General features: G+C 53.9%; 1 protein-coding gene across 5 annotated transcripts; it reads right to left on the reverse strand.

The window, feature by feature from the left end:
• Positions 1-880: 880 nt before the first annotated feature.
• Positions 881-20,461, reverse strand: rabep2 (rabaptin, RAB GTPase binding effector protein 2). 5 transcript variants are annotated; one of them, XR_015939711.1, is made up of 14 exons: positions 20,206-20,455; positions 16,991-17,152; positions 16,592-16,671; positions 13,473-13,787; positions 12,599-12,694; positions 11,752-11,850; positions 6,951-7,070; positions 6,278-6,356; positions 5,873-5,884; positions 5,720-5,775; positions 4,768-4,866; positions 3,425-3,541; positions 3,169-3,348; positions 881-2,996 (listed from the first exon to the last, which is right to left on the reverse strand). XR_015939711.1 is itself a non-coding variant. In XM_088637288.1 (13 exons), the coding sequence occupies exons 1-13, from the start codon at positions 20,249-20,251 to the stop codon at positions 3,259-3,261; spliced, it is 1,371 nt and encodes a 456-aa protein (XP_088493414.1). In that variant the 5' UTR covers positions 20,252-20,454; the 3' UTR covers positions 881-3,258. The 5 variants fall into 5 exon arrangements, 4 of the variants coding, with proteins under 4 accessions (XP_088493414.1, XP_088493416.1, XP_088493415.1 ...); XM_088637288.1 differs by having other exon boundaries at positions 881-3,348; positions 20,206-20,454; XM_088637290.1 differs by lacking the exon at positions 6,951-7,070 and having other exon boundaries at positions 881-3,348; positions 20,206-20,461.
• Between the last annotated feature and the right edge of the window lie 49 nt (positions 20,462-20,510).

The raw sequence follows: 20,510 nt of genomic DNA on the forward strand, positions 1-20,510 counted from the left end.
GGTCATCTGTATCTACTGTCCACCCCTCTCTCTCTCTCTGGTCATCTGTATCTACTGTCCACCCCTCTCTCTCTCTCTGGTCATCTGTATCTACTGTCCACCCCTCTCTCTCTCTGGTCATCTGCATCTACTGTCCACCCCTCTCTCTCTCTCTGGTCATCTGTATCCACTGTCCACCCCTCTCTCTCTCTCTGGTCATCTGTATCTGATGTCCACCCCTCTCTCTCTCTGGTCATCTGTATCTACTGTCCACCCCTCTCTCTCTCTCTGGTCATCTGTGTCCCCTGTCCACCCCTCTCTCTCTCTGGTCATCTGTATCCACTGTCCACCCCTCTCTGTCTCTCTGGTCATCTGTATCCACTGTCCACCTGTCTCTCTCTCTCTCTGGTCATCTGTATCCACTGTCCACCTGTCTCTCTCTCTCTCTGGTCATCTGTATCCACTGTCCACCTGTCTCTCTCTCTCTCTGGTCATCTGTATCCACTGTCCACCTGTCTCTCTCTCTCTGTAGTCATCTGTATCCACTGTCCACCTGTCTCTCTCTCTCTCTGGTCATCTGTATCCACTGTCCACCCCTCTCTCTCTCTGGTCATCTGTATCTACTGTCCACCCCTCTCTCTCTCTGGTCATCTGTATCCACTGTCCACCCCTCTCTCTCTCTGGTCATCTGTATCCACTGTCCACCCCTCTCTCTCTCTCTCTGGTCATCTGTATCCACTGTCCACCCCTCTCTCTCTCTCTGGTCATCTGTATCCACTGTCCACCCCTCTCTCTCTCTCTCTCTCTCTCTGGTCATCTGTATCCACTGTCCACCTCTCTCTCTCTGGTCTGTCCACCCCTCCTGCCCTGTGCACGAGTATAAAACACAATCCGACATCAGTCAATATAAATCCATATATTTTACATCTGGTGAACAGGAAAATTCCAGACTAACACATTTCAATCCCAGTCACCAGTGTCCAGTGTCCAGTGTCCAGAGCTCTCTGACAGACACACTCCTCCCCCAGTGTCCAGTGTCCAGAGCTCTCCGACAGACACACTCCTCCCCCAGTGTCCAGTGTCCAGAGCTCTCTGACAGACACACTCCTCCCCCAGTGTCCAGAGCTCTCTGACAGACACACTCCTCCCCCAGTGTCCAGTGTCCAGAGCTCTCTGACAGACACACTCCTCCCCCAGTGTCCAGTGTCCAGAGCTCTCTGACAGACACACTCCTCCCCCAGTGTCCAGTGTCTAGAGCTCTCTGACAGACACACTCCTCCCCCAGTGTCCAGTGTCCAGAGCTCTCCGACAGACACACTCCTCCCCCAGTGTCCAGTGTCCAGAGCTCTCTGACAGACACACTCCTCCCCCAGTGTCCAGAGCTCTCTGACAGACACACTCCTCCCCCAGTGTCCAGTGTCCAGAGATCTCTGACAGACACACTCCTCCCCCAGTGTCCAGTGTCCAGAGCTCTCTGACAGACACACTCCTCCCCCAGTGTCCAGTGTCCAGAGCTCTCTGACAGACACACTCCTCCCCCAGTGTCGTGTCCAGAGCTCTCTGACAGACACACTCCTCCCCCAGTGTCCAGTGTCCAGAGCTCTCTGACAGACACACTCCTCCCCCAGTGTCCAGTGTCCAGAGCTCTCTGACAGACACACTCCTCCCCCAGTGTCCAGTGTCCAGAGCTCTCCGACAGACACACTCCTCCCCCAGTGTCCAGTGTCCAGAGCTCTCTGACAGACACACTCCTCCCCCAGTGTCCAGAGCTCTCTGACAGACACACTCCTCCCCCAGTGTCCAGTGTCCAGAGATCTCTGACAGACACACTCCTCCCCCAGTGTCCAGTGTCCAGAGCTCTCTGACAGACACACTCCTCCCCCAGTGTCCAGTGTCCAGAGCTCTCTGACAGACACACTCCTCCCCCAGTGTCGTGTCCAGAGCTCTCTGACAGACACACTCCTCCCCCAGTGTCCAGAGCTCTCTGACAGACACACTCCTCCCCCAGTGTCCAGTGTCCAGAGATCTCTGACAGACACACTCCTCCCCCAGTGTCCAGTGTCCAGAGCTCTGTGACAGACACACTCCTCCCCCAGTGTCCAGTGTCCAGAGCTCTCCGACAGACACACTCCTCCCCCAGTGTCCAGTGTCCAGAGCTGATGAAGCAGTGAGTCTACAGCTCTGAGGAAGAGGAGGGTGATGATGAAGCAGCTGGACTGGGTCTGTGTGCAGTGAGTCTACAGCTCTGAGGAAGAGGAGGGTGATGATGAAGCAGTGAGTCTACAGCTCTGAGGAAGAGGAGGGTGATGATGAAGCAGCTGGACTGGGTCTGTGTGCAGTGAGTCTACAGCTCTGAGGAAGAGGAGGAGGATGAAGCAGCTGGACTGGGTCTGTGTGCAGTGAGTCTACAGCTCTGAGGAAGAGGAGGGTGATGATGAAGCAGCTGGACTGGGCCTGTGTGCAGTGTTTACAGCTCTGAGGAAGAGGAGGGTGATGATGAAGCAGTGAGTCTACAGCCCTGAGGAAGAGGAGGAGGGTGATGAAGCAGCTGGACTGGGTCTGTGTGCAGTGAGTCTACAGCTCTGAGGAAGAGGAGGGTGATGATGAAGCAGCTGGACTGGGTCTGTGTGCAGTGAGTCTACAGCTCTGAGGAAGAGGAGGGTGATGATGAAGCAGTGAGTCTACAGCCCTGAGGAAGAGGAGGAGGGTGATGAAGCAGCTGGACTGGGTCTGTGTGCAGTGAGTCTACAGCTCTGAGGAAGAGGAGGGTGATGATGAAGCAGCTGGACTGGGTCTGTGTGCAGTGAGTCTACAGCTCTGAGGAAGAGGAGGGTGATGATGAAGCAGTGAGTCTACAGCCCTGAGGAAGAGGAGGGTGATGATGAAGCAGCTGGACTGGGTCTGTGTGCAGTGAGTCTACAGCTCTGAGGAAGAGGAGGGTGATGATGAAGCAGCTGGACTGGGTCTGTGTGCAGTGAGTCTACAGCTCTGAGGAAGAGGAGGGTGATGATGAAGCAGTGAGTCTACAGCCCTGAGGAAGAGGAGGGTGATGATGAAGCAGCTGGACTGGGTCTGTGTGCAGTGAGTCTACAGCTCTGAGGAAGAGGAGGAGGGTGATGAAGCAGCTGGACTGGGTCTGTGTGTGTGTGAGTCTACAGCTCTGAGGAAGAGGAGGAGGGTGATGAAGAGTCTCTCCAGTGTATAAAACTTGTGATCGCAGCTCCGCCCCTCCCGGCCCCTGATTGGCTCCCCGGAGGTCCAGGCCGGGATGCGATTGGCTCAGGGCTCCGAGGGCGGGTCGCCCTGCCCGTCCAGCAGCCTCTGCACCTGGTCCAGCGTCTGGGCCAGTCGGACCTGCTCCAGGCGCACCTGGGAGAGAGAGACAGGGCCGCTGACGACACCGCCCCGCCCGCGGGCCGGGCCGACGGGTCGGGCCAGGACACACCTGCAGCGCCTGGGACAGCTGGACGAAGTCTCTCTGGACGGCCTGGCTGGTGTCCAGGTCCGACTGCAGCCGGATGAGTTTACTGCGCTGCTCCAGGTTCTGTTCCTGCAGCTTCTCCTGAGAGAGAGAGGGGTTAATACAGGGGAGAGAGGAGAGAGGGGTTAATACAGGGGAGAGAGGAGAGAGGGGGGTTAATACAGGAGAGAGAGGAGAGAGGGGTTTATACAGGAGAGAAAGAGGAGAGGGGTTTATACAGGACAGAGAGAGGAGAGAGGGGTTAATACAGGAGAGAGAGAGGAGAGGGGTTTATACAGGGGAGAGAGAGGAGAGAGGGGTTTATACAGGAGAGAGAGAGGAGAGAGGGGTTTATACAGGGGAGAGAGGAGAGAGGGGTTAATACAGGGGAGAGAGGAGAGGGGTTAATACAGGAGAGAGAGAGGAGAGAGGGGTTAATACAGGGGAGAGAGGAGAGGGGTTAATACAGGAGAGAGAGAGGAGAGAGGGGTTAATACAGGGGAGAGAGAGGAGAGGGGTTAATACAGGAGAGAGAGAGGAGAGGGGTTAATACAGGAGAGAGAGGAGAGGGGTTTATACAGGGGAGAGAGAGGAGAGAGGGGGGTTAATACAGGAGAGAGAGGAGAGAGGGGTTTATACAGGAGAGAGAGAGGAGAGAGGGGTTTATACAGGAGAGAGAGAGGAGAGAGGGGTTAATACAGGAGAGAGAGAGGAGAGAGGGGTTAATACAGGAGGGAGAGAGGAGAGAGGGGGGTTAATACAGGACAGAGGGGAGAGGGGTTTATACAGGAGAGAGAGAGAGGGGTTAATACAGGAGAGAGGGGGGTTAATTCAGGACAGGGGAGAGAGGGGTTAATACAGGAGAGAGAGGAGAGAGGGGGGTTAATACAGGAGAGAGAGAGGAGAGAGGGGTTAATACAGGACAGAGGGGAGAGGGGTTAATACAGGAGAGAGAGGAGAGAGGGGTTAATACAGGGGAGAGAGAGGAGAGAGGGGTTAATATAGGACAGAGAGAGGAGAGAGGGGTTAATATAGGACAGAGAGAGGAGAGGGGTTAATACAGGAGAGAGGGGAGAGGGGTTAATACAGGAGAGAGAGGAGAGAGGGGTTAATACAGGAGAGAGAGGGGTTAATACAGGACAGAGAGGGGAGAGGGGTTAATACAGGAGAGAGGGGTTAATACAGGAGAGAGGGGAGAGGGGTTAATACAGGAGAGAGGGGTTAATACAGGAGAGAGGAGGGGGTTAATACAGGAGAGAGGGAGGGTTAATACAGGAGAGAGAGGAGAGGGGGGTTAATAGAGAAGAAGAGGTGAGAAAGAGACGGACCTTTTCGCTGATCTGTGCCTTCACATCTTTCTGTAGGTGAGACAGTGCCAGACGCAACGCAGACAACTCAGTGCGACAGGCGTCCAACTCTGACTGCAACTGTGAAATCGACAGTGAATAAACACTCCAGTACATTAACACTGCACTGAGAGAGAGAGGGGTTAATACACACACACTGACTGGACACTCCAGTACATTAACACTGCACTGAGAGAGAGAGGGGTTAATACACACACACTGACTGGACACTCCAGTACATTAACACTGCACTGAGAGAGAGGGGTTCATACACACACACTGACTGGACACTCCAGTACATTAACACTGCACTGAGAGAGAGAGGGGTTAATACAGACACACTGACTGGACACTCCAGTACATTAACACTGCACTGAGAGAGAGAGAGGGGTTCATACAGACACACTGACTGGACACTCCAGTACATTAACACTGCACAGAGAGAGAGAGAGGGGTTAATACAGACACACTGACTGGACACTCCAGTACATTAACACTGCACTGAGAGAGAGAGGGGTCAATACAGACACACTGACTGGACACTCCAGTACATGAACACTGCACTGAGAGAGAGAGGGGTTAATACAGACACACTGACTGGACACTTCAGTACATTAACACTGCACTGAGAGAGAGAGAGGGGTTAATACAGACACACTGACTGGACACTTCAGTACATTAACACTGCACTGAGAGAGAGAGGGGTTAATACAGACACACTGACTGGACACTCCAGTACATTAACACTGCACTGAGAGAGAGAGAGGGGGGTTAATACAGACAAACTGACTGGACACTCCAGTACATGAACACTGCACTGAGAGAGAGAGAGGGGGGTTAATACAGACACACTGACTGGACACTCCAGTACATGAACACTGCACTGAGAGAGAGAGAGGGGTTAATACAGTGAGGCAGACAGTCCCCTCCTCACCTGCTCGTTGTGGGTCTGGATACGATCCGTCTCGGTCTTGAGGCTGGACAGCTGGACTGAGAGAGACAGAGGGGGCTGATCTCAGCTGCTCGTGAGGACAGAGTAAGACTAAACCATAAACCCCAAGACTGAGCGATAAAGACTGGAACTGACCTTCCAGGACCTCTGTGGTCACCATCACAGGCCAGAGACGAGAGAGAGAGAGAGAGAGAGAGACAGGTGTTAACCTTACCGACACTCCGAGAGAGAGAGACAGGTAGGGAGAGTCAGGGAGAAAGAGAGAGATAGTGGGAGAGAGACAGACAAGGAGAGAGACGGGATAAGACAGCAAGGTAGAGAGACAGACGGGGGGAGAGAGAGGCAGGTAAAGAGACAGACAGGCAGGGGGAAAGAGACAGGAAGACAGAGAGAGAGACAAGGGGAGAGAGAGATGTTAAAAGAGAGACGGGGAGAGAGAGGGAAAGAGAGAGAGACAGAGGGAAACAGACAGGTAAAGAGAGGGAGACAAGCAGGTAGAGAGAGACGGACGGAGACAGCCATGGTTCGAGAGAGACACACCACTCTCCTCAGTCCTCGTCTCCAGCTGCTCCTTCAGATTCACAATCTCAATCCTCAGTCTCTCCTCGCAGTGCGTCCCCTGCAGGACAAGAGAGACCTCACACTGCTACACTGCCAGATAACACCAGCCACACTCCTGACCTCCTGCTCCAACAGGACCGGACCTGAGCCACCGGACCAGCTGTCCTCCTGCTCCAACAGGACCGGACCTGAGCCACCGGACCGGCTGTCCTCCTGCTCCAACAGGACCGGACCTGAACCACTGGACCGGCTGTCCTCCTGGTCCAACAGGACCGGACCTGAACCACCGGACCGGCTCTCCTCCTGGTGCAACAGGACCGGACCTGAGCCACCGGAACAGCTGTCCTCCTGGTGCAACAGGACCGGACCTGAGCCACCGGACCAGCTGTCCTCCTGGTGTTACAGGACCGGACCTGAGCCACCGGACCGGCTGTCCTCCTGGTCCAACAGGACCGGACCTGAGCCACCGGACCAGCTGTCCTCCTGCTCCAACAGGACCGGACCTGAACCACCGGACCGGCTGTCCTCCTGGTGTAACAGGTCCGGACCTGAGCCACTGGACCAGCTGTCCTCCTGGTGTTACAGGACCGGACCTGAGCCACCGGACCGGCTGTCCTCCTGGTCCAACCGAGAGCCCGGGACATGACGGTACCTGCGAGGGAGCAGGAGGCGGGGCGGAGCCCAGCTCACTCTCTGCTGTCGTCAGCCGGTTCTCCTGAGACAGCCTGGCCAGCTCCATGCACACCTTCTGATGAGAGCAGGACAGCTCCGCCTGGGACAGGGGGACAGGGGGACAGGGGGACAGGGGGACAGGGGGACAGGGGTTAACTCTCACAGGAAGAGTCAGGTCCTAAACCCCTCCAGCCTGCCTGCTGTCCTGAGAAGCACCTCCCCCACAGCCACCTGTCCTGCAGAGGACTGAGTCAGGGACACTTGTGAGACGCTCAGGCTACAGGGACACAGTCCCCACTGTGTGACACAGCACATCGCACTACTGGGCCTTGTGAGACGCTCAGGCTACAGGGACACAGTCCCCACTGTGTGACACAGCACATCGCACTACTGGGCCTTGTGAGACACTCAGGCTACAGGGACACAGTCCCCACTGTGTGACACAGCACATCGCACTACTGGGCCTTGTGAGACGCTCAGGCTACAGGGACACAGTCCCCACTGTGTGACAGCACATCGCACTACTGGGCCTTGTGAGACACTCAGGCTACAGGGACACAGTCCCCACTGTGTGACACAGCACATCGCACTACTGGGCCTTGTGAGACGCTCAGGCTACAGGGACACAGTCCCCACTGTGTGACACAGCACATCGCACTACTGGGCCTTGTGAGACACTCGGGCTACAGGGACACAGTCCCCACTGTGTGACACAGCACATCGCACTACTGGGCCTTGTGAGACACTCAGGCTACAGGGACACAGTCCCCACTGTGTGACACAGCACATCGCACTACTGGGCCTTGTGAGACACTCGGGCTACAGGGACACAGTCCCCACTGTGTGACACAGCACATCGCACTACTGGGCCTTGTGAGACACTCAGGCTACAGGGACACAGTCCCCACTGTGTGACACAGCACATCGCACTACTGGGCCTTGTGAGACACTCAGGCTACAGGGACACAATCCCCACTGTGTGACACAGCACATCGCACTACTGGGCCTTGTGAGACACTCAGGCTACAGGGACACAGTCCCCACTGTGTGACACAGCACATCGCACTACTGGGCCTTGTGAGACACTCAGGCTACAGGGACACAATCCCCACTGTGTGACACAGCACATCGCACTACTGGGCCTTGTGAGACACTCAGGCTACAGGGACACAGTCCCCACTGTGTGACACAGCACATCGCACTACTGGGCCTTGTGAGACACTCAGGCTACAGGGACACAGTCCCCACTGTGTGACACAGCACATCGCACTACTGGGCCTTGTGAGACACTCAGGCTACAGGGACACAATCCCCACTGTGTGACACAGCACATCGCACTACTGGGCCTTGTGAGACACTCGGGCTACAGGGACACAGTCCCCACTGTGTGACACAGCACATCGCACTACTGGGCCTTGTGAGACACTCAGGCTACAGGGACACAGTCCCCACTGTGTGACACAGCTCATCGCACTACTGGGCCTTGTGAGACACTCAGGCTACAGGGACACAGTCCCCACTGTGTGACACAGCTCATCGCATTACTGGGCCTTGTGAGACACTCAGGCTACAGGGACACAGTCCCCACTGTGTGACACAGCACATCGCACTACTGGGCCTTGTGAGACACTCAGGCTACAGGGACACAGTCCCCACTGTGTGACACAGCACATCGCACTACTGGGCCTTGTGAGACACTCAGGCTACAGGGACACAGTCCCCACTGTGTGACACAGCACATCGCACTACTGGGCCTTGTGAGACGCTCAGGCTACAGGGACACAGTCCCCACTGTGTGACAGCACATCGCACTACTGGGCCTTGTGAGACACTCAGGCTACAGGGACACAGTCCCCACTGTGTGACACAGCACATCGCACTACTGGGCCTTGTGAGACGCTCAGGCTACAGGGACACAGTCCCCACTGTGTGACACAGCACATCGCACTACTGGGCCTTGTGAGACACTCAGGCTACAGGGACACAATCCCCACTGTGTGACACAGCACATCGCACTACTGGGCCTTGTGAGACACTCGGGCTACAGGGACACAGTCCCCACTGTGTGACACAGCACATCGCACTACTGGGCCTTGTGAGACACTCAGGCTACAGGGACACAGTCCCCACTGTGTGACACAGCACATCGCACTACTGGGCCTTGTGAGACACTCAGGCTACAGGGACACAATCCCCACTGTGTGACACAGCACATCGCACTACTGGGCCTTGTGAGACACTCGGGCTACAGGGACACAGTCCCCACTGTGTGACACAGCACATCGCACTACTGGGCCTTGTGAGACACTCAGGCTACAGGGACACAATCCCCACTGTGTGACACAGCACATCGCACTACTGGGCCTTGTGAGACACTCAGGCTACAGGGACACAATCCCCACTGTGTGACACAGCACATCGCACTACTGGGCCTTGTGAGACACTCAGGCTACAGGGACACAGTCCCCACTGTGTGACACAGCACATCGCACTACTGGGCCTTGTGAGACACTCAGGCTACAGGGACACAATCCCCACTGTGTGACACAGCACATCGCACTACTGGGCCTTGTGAGACACTCAGGCTACAGGGACACAGTCCCCACTGTGTGACACAGCACATCGCACTACTGGGCCTTGTGAGACACTCAGGCTACAGGGACACAGTCCCCACTGTGTGACACAGCACATCGCACTACTGGGCCTTGTGAGACACTCAGGCTACAGGGACACAATCCCCACTGTGTGACACAGCACATCGCACTACTGGGCCTTGTGAGACACTCGGGCTACAGGGACACAGTCCCCACTGTGTGACACAGCACATCGCACTACTGGGCCTTGTGAGACACTCAGGCTACAGGGACACAGTCCCCACTGTGTGACACAGCTCATCGCACTACTGGGCCTTGTGAGACACTCAGGCTACAGGGACACAGTCCCCACTGTGTGACACAGCACATCGCACTACTGGGCCTTGTGAGACACTCAGGCTACAGGGACACAGTCCCCACTGTGTGACACAGCACATCGCACTACTGGGCCTTGTGAGACACTCAGGCTACAGGGACACAGTCCCCACTGTGTGACACAGCACATCGCACTACTGGGCCTTGTGAGACACTCAGGCTACAGGGACACAGTCCCCACTGTGTGACACAGCACATCGCACTACTGGGCCTTGTGAGACACTCAGGCTACAGGGACACAGTCCCCACTGTGTGACACAGCACATCGCACTACTGGGCCTTGTGAGACACTCAGGCTACAGGGACACAGTCCCCACTGTGTGACACAGCACATCGCATTACTGGGCCTTGTGAGACACTCAGGCTACAGGGACACAGTCCCCACTGTGTGACACAGCACATCGCACTACTGGGCCTTGTGAGACACTCAGGCTACAGGGACACAGTCCCCACTGTGTGACACAGCACATCGCACTACTGGGCCTTGTGAGACACTCAGGCTACAGGGACACAGTCCCCACTGTGTGACACAGCACATCGCACTACTGGGCCTTGTGAGACACTCAGGCTACAGGGACACAGTCCCCACTGTGTGACACAGCTCATCGCATTACTGGGCCTTGTGAGACACTCAGGCTACAGGGACACAGTCCCCACTGTGTGACACAGCACATCGCACTACTGGGCCTTGTGAGACACTCAGGCTACAGGGACACAGTCCCCACTGTGTGACACAGCACATCGCACTACTGGGCCTTGTGAGACACTCAGGCTACAGGGACACAGTCCCCACTGTGTGACACAGCACATCGCACTACTGGGCCTTGTGAGACACTCAGGCTACAGGGACACAGTCCCCACTGTGTGACACAGCACATCGCACTACTGGGCCTTGTGAGACACTCAGGCTACAGGGACACAATCCCCACTGTGTGACACAGCACATCGCACTACTGGGCCTTGTGAGACACTCAGGCTACAGGGACACAGTCCCCACTGTGTGACACAGCACATCGCACTACTGGGCCTTGTGAGACACTCAGGCTACAGGGACACAGTCCCCACTGTGTGACACAGCACATCGCACTACTGGGCCTTGTGAGACACTCAGGCTACAGGGACACAGTCCCCACTGTGTGACACAGCTCATCGCATTACTGGGCCTTGTGAGACACTCAGGCTACAGGGACACAGTCCCCACTGTGTGACACAGCACATCGCACTACTGGGCCTTGTGAGACACTCAGGCTACAGGGACACAGTCCCCACTGTGTGACACAGCACATCGCACTACTGGGCCTTGTGAGACACTCAGGCTACAGGGACACAGTCCCCACTGTGTGACACAGCACATCGCACTACTGGGCCTTGTGAGACACTCAGGCTACAGGGACACAGTCCCCACTGTGTGACACAGCACATCGCACTACTGGGCCTTGTGAGACACTCAGGCTACAGGGACACAATCCCCACTGTGTGACACAGCACATCGCACTACTGGGCCTTGTGAGACACTCAGGCTACAGGGACACAGTCCCCACTGTGTGACACAGCACATCGCACTACTGGGCCTTGTGAGACACTCAGGCTACAGGGACACAGTCCCCACTGTGTGACACAGCACATCGCACTACTGGGCCTTGTGAGACACTCAGGCTACAGGGACACAGTCCCCACTGTGTGTGACACAGCACATTCAGGCCTGAATGGGTTAATGATACACTGGTTTTAACCCCTTCCTGGCGCCAGTGCAGAGGCACCTGCTCGTACGAGTGGAGTCGTGATCGGGGAGGCTCGGTTCAGCACACTCACCAGACGGGCCTGGACAGTGCTCTGAGACTGCGAGAGAGACACCTGCAGCTCCTGCAGCAGAGTCTCCGAGGTCTGGACTTGAGACTGAAGGGCTGACACCTGACAGAGAGAGAGAGACACTCCAGGACATTAACACTGCACTGAGAGAGAGAGGGGTTAATACAGACACACTGACTGGACACTCCAGTACATGAACACTGCACTGAGAGAGAGAGGGGTTAATACAGACACACTGACTGGACACTCCAGTACATTAACACTGCACTGAGAGAGAGGGGTTAATACAGACACACTGACTGGACACTCCAGTACATTAACACTGCACTGAGAGAGAGAGGGGTTAATACACACACACTGACTGGACACTCCAGTACATTAACACTGCACTGAGAGAGAGAGAGGGGTTAATATAGACACACTGACTGGACACTCCAGTACATTAACACTGCACTGAGAGAGAGAGGGGTTAATACACACACACTGACTGGACACTCCAGTACATTAACACTGCACTGAGAGAGAGAGGGGTTAATACACACACACTGACTGGACACTCCAGTACATTAACACTGCACTGAGAGAGAGAGGGGTTAATACAGACACACTGACTGGACACTCCAGTACATTAACACTGCACTGAGAGAGAGAGGGGTTAATACAGACACACTGACTGGACACTCCAGTACATTAACACTGCACTGAGAGAGAGGGGTTAATACAGACACACTGACTGGACACTCCAGTACATTAACACTGCACTGAGAGAGAGAGGGGTTCATACAGACACACTGACTGGACACTCCAGTACATTAACACTGCACTGAGAGAGAGAGGGGTTCATACAGACCTGTTCTGCTGTCTGAGTTGTTGTACTTTCCAGCTCTTTCTCCAGTTCAGCCTTCTCCTCTCGAACCCGTGCTACGGCTGCCTGCAGCTCCACCACCTCAAGACAGAGCAGTGCTGATCAGTTCAGTACAGTACAGTCCAGCCCAGGAGAGACCAGTCCAGTCCAGTCCAGTACAGTACAGCCCAGGAGAGCCCAGTACAGTACAGTACAGCCCAGGAGAGCCCAGTACAGTCCAGTACAGCCCAGGGGAGCCCAGTACAGTCCAGTACAGTACAGCCCAGGAGAGCCCAGTACAGTCCAGTACAGCCCAGGAGAGCCCAGTACAGCCCAGGAGAGCCCAGTCCAGTCCAGTACAGCCCAGGGGAGCCCAGTACAGTCCAGTACAGCCCAGGGGAGACCAGTACAGTACAGTACAGCCCAGGGGAGCCCAGTCCAGTCCAGTACAGCCCAGGGGAGCCCAGTCCAGTCCAGTACAGTCCAGTACAGCCCAGGGGAGCCCAGGGGAGCCCAGGGGAGCCCAGTTCAGTCCAGTACAGCCCAGGGGAGCCCAGGGGAGCCCAGTCCAGTCCAGTACAGTACAGCGCAGGAGAGCCCAGTACAGTCCAGTACAGCCCAGGGGAGCCCAGTCCAGTCCAGTACAGTACAGCGCAGGAGAGCCCAGTACAGTCCAGTACAGCCCAGGGGAGCCCAGTCCAGTCCAGTACAGTACAGCCCAGGAGAGCCCAGTCCAGTCCAGTACAGCCCAGGAGAGCCCAGGAGAGCCCAGGAGAGCCCAGTCCAGTCCAGTACAGCCCAGGAGAGCCCAGAAGAGCCCAGTACAGTACAGTCCAGAAGAGCCCATGGCAGCCCAGTCCAGCCCAGGGGAGCCCAGTACCTGCGCGGTGGTGCTCTCCCAGTCGGCGTGCGGGACGAGCCTGTGGCCGGGGGGGGGCAGGTAGATGGCCTCGGGGACGAGGGTGCCGGTGGAGACCAGCGAGGCGGTGTCGTCCTGCGGGGGGGGGCGGCGGGGCAGCGAGGGGGTGTCCAGCGAGAAGGAGGACAGCGAGGACGTGTCGCAGTGCTGGGAGAAGTATCCCTCAGGGTCCGGCTCCGGGTCCGGCTCCGGGTCCGGCTCCCCGCGCTGGGACTGGGGCTCCACACTGCTGGACACCACCTTGTCCCTCACAGAGGACCTGAGAGCAGGAGACACCTGAGAGAGAGACAGGTTAATACACTGACTGGACACTCCAGTACAGGAACACTGCACTGAGAGAGAGGGGTTAATACAGACACACTGACTGGACACTCCAGTACATTAACACTGCACTGAGAGAGAGAGAGGGGTTAATACAGACACACTGACTGGACACTCCAGTACATTAACACTGCACTGAGAGAGAGAGGGGTTCATACACACACACTGACTGGACACTCCAGTACATTAACACTGCACTGAGAGAGAGAGGGGTTCATACAGACACACTGACTGGACACTCCAGTACATTAACACTGCACTGAGAGAGAGGGGTTAATACACACACACTGACTGGACACTCCAGTACATTAACACTGCACTGAGAGAGAGGGGGGTTAATACACACACACTGACTGGACACTCCAGTACATTAACACTGCACTGAGAGAGAGAGGGGTTAATACAGACACACTGACTGGACACTCCAGTACATTAACACTGCACTGAGAGAGAGGGGTTAATACAGACACACTGACTGGACACTCCAGTACATTAACACTGCACTGAGAGAGAGAGGGGGGTTAATACAGACACACTGACTGGACACTCCAGTACATTAACACTGCACTGAGAGAGAGAGAGGGGTTAATACAGACACACTGACTGGACACTCCAGTACATTAACACTACACTGAGAGAGAGAGGGGTTAATACACACACTGACTGGACACTCCAGTACATTAACACTGCACTGAGAGAGAGAGGGGTTCATACAGACACACTGACTGGACACTAGAGTACATTAACACTGCGCTGAGAGAGAGGGGTTAATACACACACTGACTGGACACTCCAGTACATTAACACTGCACTGAGAGAGAGGGGGGTTCATACAGACACACTGACTGAACACTCCAGTACAGTAACACTGCACTGAGAGAGAGAGAGGGGTTAATACAGACACACTGACTGGACACTCCAGTACATTAACACTGCACTGAGAGAGAGAGAGGGGTTAATACACACACACTGACTGGACACTCCAGTACATTAACACTGCACTGAGAGAGAGAGGGGTTAATACAGACACACTGACTGGACACTCCAGTACATTAACACTGCACTGAGAGAGAGAGGGGTTCATACAGACACACTGACTGGACACTCCAGTACATTAACACTGCACTGAGAGAGAGAGGGGTTCATACAGACACACTGACTGGACACTCCAGTACATTAACACTGCACTGAGAGAGAGAGGGGTTAATACAGACACACTGACTGGACACTCCAGTACATTAACACTGCACTGAGAGAGAGAGGGGTTAATACAGACACACTGACTGGACACTCCAGTACATGAACACTGCACTGAGAGAGAGAGGGGTTAATACAGACACACTGACTGGACACTCCAGTACATTAACACTGCACTGAGAGAGAGGGGGGTTAATACAGACACACTGACTGGACACTCCAGTACATTAACACTGCACTGAGAGAGAGAGGGGTTAATACAGACACACTGACTGGACACTCCAGTACATTAACACTGCACTGAGAGAGAGAGGGGTTAATACACACACACTGACTGGACACTCCAGTACATTAACACTGCACTGAGAGAGAGAGGGGTTAATACACACACACTGACTGGACACTCCAGTACATTAACACTGCACTGAGAGAGAGAGGGGTTAATACACACACACTGACTGGACACTCCAGTACATTAACACTGCACTGAGAGAGAGAGGGGTTAATAGACACACACTGACTGGACACTCCAGTACATTAACACTGCACTGAGAGAGAGAGGGGTTCATACACACACACTGACTGGACACTCCAGTACATTAACACTGCACTGAGAGAGAGAGAGGGGTTAATACAGACACACTGACTGGACACTCCAGTACACTAACACTGCACTGAGAGAGAGAGGGGTTAATACAGACACACTGACTGGACACTCCAGTACATTAACACTGCACTGAGAGAGAGGGGGGTTAATACACACACACTGACTGGACACTCCAGTACATTAACACTGCACTGAGAGAGAGAGGGGTTAATACAGACACACTGACTGGACACTCCAGTACATTAACACTGCACTGATAGAGAGAGGGGTCAATACAGACACACTGACTGGACACTCCAGTACAGGAACACTGCACTGAGAGAGAGAGGGGTTAATACAGACACACTGACTGGACACTCCAGTACATTAACACTGCACTGAGAGAGAGAGGGGTTAATACAGACACACTGACTGGACACTCCAGTACATTAACACTGCACTGAGAGAGAGAGGGGTTCATACAGACACACTGACTGGACACTCCAGTACATTAACACTGCACTGAGAGAGAGGGGGGTTAATACACACACACTGACTGGACACTCCAGTACATTAACACTGCACTGAGAGAGAGAGGGGTTAATACAGACACACTGACTGGACACTCCAGTACATGAACACTGCACTGAGAGAGAGAGGGGTTAATACACACACACTGACTGGACACTCCAGTACATGAACACTGCACTGAGAGAGAGAGGGGTTAATACAGACACACTGACTGGACACTCCAGTACATTAACACTGCACTGAGAGAGAGAGGGGTTAATACAGACACACTGACTGGACACTCCAGTACATGAACACTGCACTGAGAGAGAGAGAGGGGGGTTAATACACACACACTGACTGGACACTCCAGTACATTAACACTGCACTGAGAGAGAGATACAGATAATAATAATATTAATAATAATATTAATAATAACAACAATAACAATAATAACTGACTGACCTTGTCACTGCTCTGGGACTTCCAGTGAGCACACTCAGACTGAAGCATGGCGATCCGAGACTCGTACTGACACACCGTCTCTGAAAGAGCAGGCAGGCTCTGACAACAGCAGTCAGCTGGGTGTCTGACACTACAGTACAGCTTGCTCCCCACCCCCACCCCTCTCTGTGTACAGTAGTGTCTCCTGTCCTGACTGGAGTGTCAGCCAGCTGTGTCTTGAGAGCAGTCAGGGTATCAGCTTGTTCCCCACCCCCACCCCTCTCTGTGTACAGTAGTGTCTCCTGTCCTGACTGGTTTCTCACCCAGCTGTGTCTGGAGAGCAGTCAGGGCATCAGCTTGTTCCCCACCCCCACCCCTCTCTGTGTACAGTAGTGTCTCGGGCCGCGCGGCCAGGCTCACCCTTCATGGCAGCCTGCAGGGACGACAGCTCCTCCTGGCAGCAGCGCTGGACTTCGGCTACGGCCTCCTGCTTCGTCAGCTCGCAGATCGTCGCCACGCCCTGCATGTGCTCCAGCTGCGATCGGGCATCGGCTAGCTGGGCCTGGAGACTGGCTACCTGCTCTGTGTCAGAGAAAGGGGAGTTAAACACAACATAACACATCTCCTGTGAGCCCGTCTCTCAATAATAATACAGTGTGTGATCTCCTGTCCCAGCCTGAGGAACAGACAGTGAGCCCGTCTCTCAATAATAATAATAATACAGTGTGTGATCTCCTGTCCCAGCCTGAGGAACAGACAGTGAGCCTGTCTCTCAATAATAATAATACAGTGTGTGATCTCCTGTCCCAGCCTGAGGAACAGACAGTGAGCCCGTCTCTCAATAATAATAATACAGTGTGTGATCTCCTGTCCCAGCCTGAGGAACAGACAGTGAGCCTGTCTCTCAATAATAATAATACAGTGTGTGATCTCCTGTCCCAGCCTGAGGAACAGACAGTGAGCCTGTCTCTCAATAATAATAATACAGTGTGTGATCTCCTGTCCCAGCCTGAGGAACAGACAGTGAGCCTGTCTCTCAATAATAATAATACAGTGTGTGATCTCCTGTCCCAGCCTGAGGAACAGACAGTGAGCCTGTCTCTCAATAATAATAATACAGTGTGTGATCTCCTGTCCCAGCCTGAGGAACAGACAGTGAGCCTGTCTCTCAATAATAATAATACAGTGTGTGATCTCCTGTCCCAGCCTGAGGAACAGACAGTGAGCCCGTCTCTCAATAATAATAATACAGTGTGTGATCTCCTGTCCCAGCCTGAGGAACAGACAGTGAGCCTGTCTCTCAATAATAATAATACAGTGTGTGATCTCCTGTCCCAGCCTGAGGAACAGACAGTGAGCCTGTCTCTCAATAATAATAATACAGTGTGTGATCTCCTGTCCCAGCCTGAGGAACAGACAGTGAGCCTGTCTCTCAATAATAATAATACAGTGTGTGATCTCCTGTCCCAGCCTGAGGAACAGACAGTGAGCCTGTCTCTCAATAATAATAATACAGTGTGTGATCTCCTGTCCCAGCCTGAGGAACAGACAGTGAGCCCGTCTCTCAATAATAATAATACAGGTGTGATCTCCTGTCCCAGCCTGAGGAACAGACAGTGAGCCCGTCTCTCAATAATAATAATACAGTGTGTGATCTCCTGTCCCAGCCTGAGGAACAGACAGTGAGCCTGTCTCTCAATAATAATAATACAGTGTGTGATCTCCTGTCAGCCTGAGGAACAGACAGTGAGCCTGTCTCTCAATAATAATAATACAGTGTGATCTCCTGTCCCAGCCTGAGGAACAGACAGTGAGCCTGTCTCTCAATAATAATAATACAGTGTGTGATCTCCTGTCCCAGCCTGAGGAACAGACAGTGAGCCCGTCTCTCAATAATAATAATACAGTGTGTGATCTCCTGTCCCAGCCTGAGGAACAGACAGTGAGCCTGTCTCTCAATAATAATAATACAGTGTGTGATCTCCTGTCCCAGCCTGAGGAACAGACAGTGAGCCCGTCTCTCAATAATAATAATACAGTGTGTGATCTCCTGTCCCAGCCTGAGGAACAGACAGTGAGCCTGTCTCTCAATAATAATAATACAGTGTGTGATCTCCTGTCCCAGCCTGAGGAACAGACAGTGAGCCCGTCTCTCAATAATAATAATACAGTGTGTGATCTCCTGTCCCAGTCTGAGGAACAGACAGTGAGTCCGTCTCTCAATAATAATAATACAGTGTGTGATCTCCTGTCCCAGCCTGAGGAACAGACAGTGAGCCTGTCTCTCAATAATAATAATACAGTGTGTGATCTCCTGTCCCAGCCTGAGGAACAGACAGTGAGCCCGTCTCTCAATAATAATAATACAGTGTGTGATCTCCTGTCCCAGCCTGAGGAACAGACAGTGAGCCCGTCTCTCAATAATAATAATACAGTGTGTGATCTCCTGTCCCAGCCTGAGGAACAGACAGTGAGCCCGTCTCTCAATAATAATAATACAGTGTGTGATCTCCTGTCCCAGCCTGAGGAACAGACAGTGAGCCTGTCTCTCAATAATAATAATACAGTGTGTGATCTCCTGTACCAGCCTGAGGAACAGACAGTGAGCCTGTCTCTCAATAATAATAATACAGTGTGTGATCTCGTGTCCCAGCCTGAGGAACAGACAGTGAGCCTGTCTCTCAATAATAATAATACAGTGTGTGATCTCCTGTCCCAGCCTCAGGAACAGACAGTGAGCCTGTCTCTCAATAATAATAATACAGTGTGTGATCTCCTGTCCCAGTCTGAGGAACAGACAGTGAGCCTGTCTCTCAATAATAATAATACAGTGTGTGATCTCCTGTCCCAGCCTGAGGAACAGACAGTGAGTCTGTCTCTCAGTAATAATAATACAGTGTGTGATCTCCTGTCCCAGCCTGAGGAACAGACAGTGAGCCTGTCTCTCAATAATAATAATAAAATAATAAAATAATAATAATAATAATAATAATACTACAGTGTGATCTCCTGTCTCTCAGTAATGCTCCATATGTTTGTGATTAGATGTCTCTTGAATGTGATAGAGAGGAAGATACAGTTACACGCGTGTAACATCACAGCGTCCACACACACGCGTGGAGCAGTCTGGACAAACGCAGGACAGCCGTGGGCCCCCCTGCACACAGCGAGCCCCAAGATCAGTGGGCTGGGTGAAGCTCGGTTCGGTTCGGGCCCGGGCGGCTCGGAGACGCCCCCCTGCTCCCTGCTCCCAGCACTCTTCCTGTACAGACCTGCCCCGGTTAGCAGTCTCTTCACAGCCAGATGGTGGTTTTGATTTTAATTAAGCGCGTTTATTTAATAAAGCACGGCGATCACGTCCCACTGAAAACTTTCCATTATTCTTCCGTTTGTTAATAAAAACACGCGAGAGCGGAGTTAGGAAACACGACTTGGGTCCTTTTTAAAAAACGAGTCGGCAAAACTTTTTTTAAAGTTTCTCTCCGAGCGACGTGTGCTGTTCCCGCCCCCGCGACAGCGCGCCTCCGCCGCCGGCCGGCGGGGCCCCCGGGGCGGACGCGGCCGTCAGGCGACGCCGAGGCTCCCCGGGGGCCGGCAGGCCTCGCTGCGCGACCGGGACCGGGACCGCCACTCACCGGCTGCCGCTGCTGGAGGGGTGTCGCTGGGCTGCGTCTCCTCCATCCCCTCACCATGCCTCCGCACCCTTCCCCGAAATCAAGAAGCACTCTCGTGTGGAGAGCTTTCTCCCCCACGAACACGTTATTGCACAGACGGGGAGGTTCCCGGCGCCCTGCAGGAAGAGAAAGCGATGGCGGGCAGGGACAGCTCTCTCCTACAGCGACAACCTCAAGGCGTCAGGAAATGTCAATCCAGCCGAGCCTACGGAAATTACTTAAGACATCCTTCCTCTCAGCCCGCAACCGGGGCAGGCCGGGCCGGC

The sequence above is a fragment of the Lepisosteus platostomus genome, chromosome 6 (genome assembly GCF_059453375.1).
Source record: "Lepisosteus platostomus isolate fLepPlt1 chromosome 6, fLepPlt1.hap1, whole genome shotgun sequence".
Lineage (NCBI taxonomy): Eukaryota > Metazoa > Chordata > Actinopteri > Semionotiformes > Lepisosteidae > Lepisosteus > Lepisosteus platostomus.

Excerpts from the sequence above, each read along its gene's own strand:
- rabep2 (XM_088637288.1), bottom strand. The coding sequence starts at position 20,251 with ATGGAGGAGACGCAGCCCAGCGACACCCCTCCAGCAGCGGCAGCCG. Across the intron at positions 13,788-16,591 it reads AGTCCCAGAGCAGTGACAAG|GTGTCTCCTGCTCTCAGGTC; the intron begins GTCAGTCAGTTA and ends TCTCTCTCTCAG. Across the intron at positions 11,851-12,598 it reads CAACTCAGACAGCAGAACAG|GTGTCAGCCCTTCAGTCTCA; the intron begins GTCTGTATGAAC and ends TCTCTCTGTCAG.